The sequence below is a fragment of the Nerophis lumbriciformis genome, linkage group LG37 (assembly GCF_033978685.3).
Source record: "Nerophis lumbriciformis linkage group LG37, RoL_Nlum_v2.1, whole genome shotgun sequence".
Taxonomy (NCBI): Eukaryota; Metazoa; Chordata; class Actinopteri; order Syngnathiformes; family Syngnathidae; genus Nerophis; species Nerophis lumbriciformis.
Window position 1 is genome coordinate 8,894,564 of NC_084584.2, and position 5,437 is coordinate 8,900,000.

Consider the following 5,437-nt stretch of genomic DNA (forward strand, 5'->3'; position numbering starts at 1 on the left):
TAATTGTAGCCTGGAAGAGTCAGGGCTGCATGGGATTCTGGGTATTTGTTCTGTTGTGTTTATGTTGTGTTAAGGTGCAGATGTTCTCCCGAAATGTGTTTGTCATTCTTGCTTGGTTTTGGTTCAAAGTGTGGCGCATTATTAGTAAGAGTGTTAAAGTTGTTTTATATGATCACCGTCAGTGTAACCTGTGTGGCTGTTGACCAAGTATGCCTTGCTGTCACATACGTGTGCAAGCATAAGATGTATATTGTTTAACAAGTGTTGGGCTGGCACGCTGTCAATACAGATTGTAGAGGGCGCCAAATATTGTACCATCATGGCACGCCCTTATTATAGCCATAAGGGTGAAAATCGGTGAATATTAATCCCGGGAGTTTTCTGCGAGAGGCACTGAAATCCGGAAGTCTCACGGGAAAATTGGGGGGTTCAGCAAGTAAGCTGCTGAGCCGCATCAGAGTGATCAAAGACCCGCGGAGCCGCGGGTTGCCGACCCCTGGTCTAAGGTAAAAGGTCCAAATTAATTGCATGATTAATCTAAGTGTCTACACGATTAATATCATCATCTTTGTGATGAATCCCATGAGGTTAATTTGGACAGTCCTACAAGTGACAGTTGAAAAGAGTGTACTTCCTGGCACTAGTGGCGTAGGACATGGCTTCTCCGAAAGTGTCCGAAAGTACTTGATTGGAAGCATAAAGTCAGGATGGATAACGCCATGAGAGTGTTTCGCTTGGTCTTGGCGGGTGTTGTCTAGAAGAGGCTGTCGACGTCTCCCATCTCCACGTACACAGTCTTCACCTGCGAGTAGTATTCCATGGTCACCTGCCCGTTCTCCCGCCCGATGCCTGATGGACATAGACAATATGTGACTGGTGTGGACAGTGCCACTAGGAGCAGAATGCACCTGACATCTTGATGGACATAGACAATATGTGACTGGTGTGGACAGTGCCACTAGGAGCAGAATGTACCTGACATCTTGAAGCCTCCAAAGGGCACCTCCACAGGGGTGATGTTGTAGTTGTTGATGAAGCAGGAGCCAGCCTGCAGGTGTTGCACCACACGGTGGGCACGCTGCACGTCACTGCAAAACATGGATGACATCATCCTTCAGAGTGTAACGCTGTAGTGTCGCAAAAGTAAATAAAATAAATGATTAAAATTAAAACATTTTTCCTGGATGACAAAATGCATCCAAATGATGGGACCTTTTTAAGTTAACATAATAACCTGTGATTTATCATGATGAATTCGAGTCAAAAGTGTGCCTAATCAGCACAATCAATATTTATAGGCAGTACTTATAAAGTGCCACTAGGGTGCAGTGTTCCTGCACTGACACTTTCCTGTTCCAGCTCCATGACCTTTCGGTCACGTGTCTTCTCAGGACAATTTTTTTTTTTTAAATACTTTATTTTACGGTAGTTGTTTTAGGTTTAGACTGGTATGGACATTATACGAATGTTAACTTAAACACTGCATAAAGTAAATAAAGGTTTGAACCTAAAACAAAAGGAATTCACTTAACAAAATTGTTTTTTAAAATAAGAATAATTTGACCAGCGTGTCTGAACTTCATGGTGTTTTCCCGCTGTATGATATCGACCTACATTTTTCATACAATTTTTTGGGACAAAATCCAAAAGCAGTGAAGTTGTCACGTTATGTAAATAGTAAATAAAAAGAGAATACAACAAATCCTTTTCAACTTATATTCAACTGAATAGACTGCAAAGACAAGATATTTCATGTTCACACTGAGAAACTTATTTTTGTTTTTGTTGCAGATAATCATGAACTTAGAATTTAATAGCAGCAACACATTGCAAAAAAATGCATTTTTACCACTGTGTTACATGGCCTTTCCTTTTAACAACACTCAGTAAAGGTTTGGGAACTGAGGAGGCACATTTTTGAAGTGGAATTCTTTCCCATTCTTGCTTAATGTACAGCTTAAGTTGTTCAACAGTCTCCCTTCTCATATTTTAGCCTTCACACATTTTCAATGTCTGGACTACAGGCAAGCCAGTCTCTTTTACTATGAAGCCATGCTGTTGTAACACGTGGCTTGGCATTGTCTTGCTGAAATAAGCAGGGGCGTCCATGATAACGTTGCTTGGATGGCAACATATGTTGCTCCAAAACCTGTATGTACCTTTCAGCATTAATGGTGCCTTCACAGATGTGTAAGTTACCCATGCCTTGGCCACTAATACACCCCCCCAAACCATCACACATGCTGCCTTTTACACTTTGACCCTAGAACAGTCCGGATGGTTCTTTTCCTCTTTGGTCTGGAGGACACGACGTCCACAGTTTCCAAAAACTATTTGAAATGTGGACTCGTCAGACCACAGAACACTTTTACACTTTGCATCAGTCCATCTTAGATGAGCTCGGGCCCAGCGAAGCGTTTCGGGGTGTTGTTGATAAATGGCTTTGGCTTTGCATAGTAGAGTTTTAACTTGCACTTACAGATGTAGCGACCAACTGTAGTTACTGACAGTGGTTTTCTGAAGTGTTCCTGAGCCCATGTGGTGATATCCTTTACACACTGATGTGGCTTTTTGATGCAGTACCGCCTGAGGGATCCAAGGTGCGTAATATCATGGCTTACGTGCAGTGATTTCTCCAGATTCTCTGAACCTTTTGATGATATTACGGAGCGTAGATGGTGAAATCCCTAAATTCCTTGTTGAGAAATGTTGTTCTTAAACAATTTGCTCAGGCATTTGTTGACAAAGTGGTGACCCTCGCCCCGTCCTTGTTTGTGAATGACTGAGCATTTCATGGAAGCTGCTTTTATACCCAATCATGGCACCCACCTGTTCCCAATTAGCCTGTTCACCTGTGGGATGTTCCAAATAAGTCTTCGATGAGCATTCCTCAACTTTCTCACTCTTTTTTGCCACTTGTGCCAACTTTTTTGAAACATGTTGCAGGCATCACATTCCAAATGAGCTACTATTTGCAAGAAATAACTAAGTTTTATGATTCGAACATGAAATATCTTGTCTTTGCAGTCTATTCAATTGAATAGAAGTTGAAAAGGATTTGTTGTATTCTCTTTTTATTTACCATTTACACAACGTGACAACTTCACTGCTTTTGGGGTTTGTAATATAAGTGGGTTTTATGTGTAATATCGGACTTGAGTATAGTGGGTTTTATATGTAAGCAAAGTCAGAAGCTGTACAGTTTGATCCAAATTGGAACATGTTTCCATCTCCCTATGTGAAACAGTTGTGCTGTGTACAATCCACACCTGGTGAAAACCCCTGCAGCGAGTCCCAAGGGGGTGTCGTTGGCGCGCTGCAGCACCTCCTCTTCTGATTCAAAGGGCAGCACACACATGACGGGACCAAAGATCTCCTCCCTCACGCAGGTCATGTCATCTTTGCAATCAGCTGTGGGAGGAGGAGTGCGTGAGTACAACCGCTTGATTCCACACCTAAACTGTGAAAATAGTCAAGCACAAAGGTCTCACCAAGTACACACGGTGTCATGTAGTATCCACCTTTCAGTTTAGGGTCTGAGGGGACGAAGGGTGTACCCCCACACAACACTACGGCCCCCTGGAAATGCAATATTGGAATAAGAGATCCATAAAACGTTAAAAAATTGTAAGTGAAAAATGATTTGAAACTAAAAGGAACTATTTGCACGTAACAAACATGATTTGTAACCTAAAAAAATGACTTGCACCCAGAAAAGAGATCATCAACTCTGAAGCGATTTACAACAACAAAAAAGATTTACCGGTACTGGTGGACTTTAAAATTGTACTGTTTCAACTTGCACTTTTTTCTGTCTATTTGAAAATGCCAATAAAAAAAGTTGGGGGAAAAAAAAAAAAAGATTTACTGGTACAACCAAATAAGATTTGCAACAACAACAAAAAAAACCCCATGATTTGCAACAAAAAGACGACTTATAAGCAAAAAAAATATTTGCCAGTAAAAACTAACACATTACTTGCAAGTAAAACATGATTTGCTAAGAAAAAACGATTTACAAAATAATTTGCCACCAAACAAACAAAAAAATAAACAACTACAACATGATTTATAAGCAAAAACGATTTGCAACCGACAAACTTACATCAAAAAAACATTTGCACTCGCAAAATGATTTGTTACCAAAAATGGTTTGCAAACAAACAAAACAAAGATTTGCATTCAAAACAAAGATTTGCTTACAAAAAAACATAAACAAAAAAATGACAAGCGAAAAACTTATTTTCAAACTAAAAAATGTGCATCTAAAAGAAAGATTTGTAGTCAAAAAAAAGATTTGGTTCCAAAAGACAATCTGCAACCAAAAGGAAGCTCTGATAAATATTTGTAACCAAAAAACTATTTGCCACCAAAAGACAAAAACAAATAAACAACCAAAACATGATTTATAAGCAAAAAAAGATTTGCAACCAACAAACTTACATCAAAAAAACATTTGCACTCACAAAATGATTTGTTACCAAAAATGGTTTGCAAACAAACAAAAAGAAGATTTGCATTTAAAACAAAGATTTGCAACATCAAAAAGATTTGCAAACAAAAAATGACAAGCAAAAAACGTATCTGCAACAAAAAAGTGTGCATCTAAAAGACAAAATTGTCGGCAAAACAATTATTTTGTTCCAAAAGACAATCTGCAACCAAAAGGAAGCTCTAAGAAATATTTGTAACCAAAAACGATTTGCAACTCAAAAATGTTTTTGCAAAAATAAAAACAATAAAAAAAAATAAAAAAAAATACCATATTTAAACTAAAAAAACAACAACATTTGTGTGAATATTTCAAACATTCACACATGTTTTCTACACCAAAATTCATATATTTATTATTCTTCTTCTCCAGATTTTGGCGCGCTCTACCTTCCACATTTTTCACCTCATTCAAAGCGTTCCAACTTCAAAGTGTTCAGCCTATTCGGAAATCGCGGGCTTTCCCTTGACAAATTCCCAGATTTCCCAGAATTCCAGGTTTTCCAGGACATTTTTCCCATTCAAAATGAATTGGCCATTTTTCAAACTTCCACCATTTCCTCATTTTTCAACCGATTCAAACCATTCCACCTTCAACACATTCCACTCATCCTGGACGTTCAAACTATCATTTTTCCAAGTTCAAAAAATTCCAGGAATTCCCAGAATCCCCCTTTTTTTTAAACTCTATTTTCACCTTTTTTTCTGTCGACTAGTCCTTCCACATTTTTCAACCCACTTCAACCGTTCCACCATCAAAACATTCCTCTTAATCAGGACAAAAAACAAAGTGTTTTTTTGAAGTGGAAAAATTCCCGGTTTTCCCGAAATTCCTTAATACCATTTCTCAATTAAAAATGTTACTACTTCAACATTTCTCTACTGATTTGAAAAATTCCAACACCAACCATTTCAACTCCTTCAGAACATTCAAGTCTTTTAACAT

The 5,437-nt window shown here is 38.5% G+C and overlaps 1 protein-coding gene across 1 annotated transcript in view; it reads right to left on the reverse strand.

Moving 5' to 3' along the window:
* Nucleotides 1–166: 166 nt before the first annotated feature.
* aldh9a1b (aldehyde dehydrogenase 9 family, member A1b) overlaps nt 167–5,437 on the reverse strand; it is a 23,522-nt gene continuing 18,251 nt past the window's right edge. Inside the window, exons 8-11 of the mRNA XM_061931192.2 lie at nt 3,492–3,579; nt 3,270–3,411; nt 976–1,088; nt 167–849 (exon numbers count right to left, since the gene is read on the reverse strand). Coding sequence (XP_061787176.2) covers nt 755–849; nt 976–1,088; nt 3,270–3,411; nt 3,492–3,579 — 438 coding nt within the window. The 3' untranslated portion in view covers nt 167–754. The remainder of the gene's footprint in view (nt 850–975; nt 1,089–3,269; nt 3,412–3,491; nt 3,580–5,437) is intronic.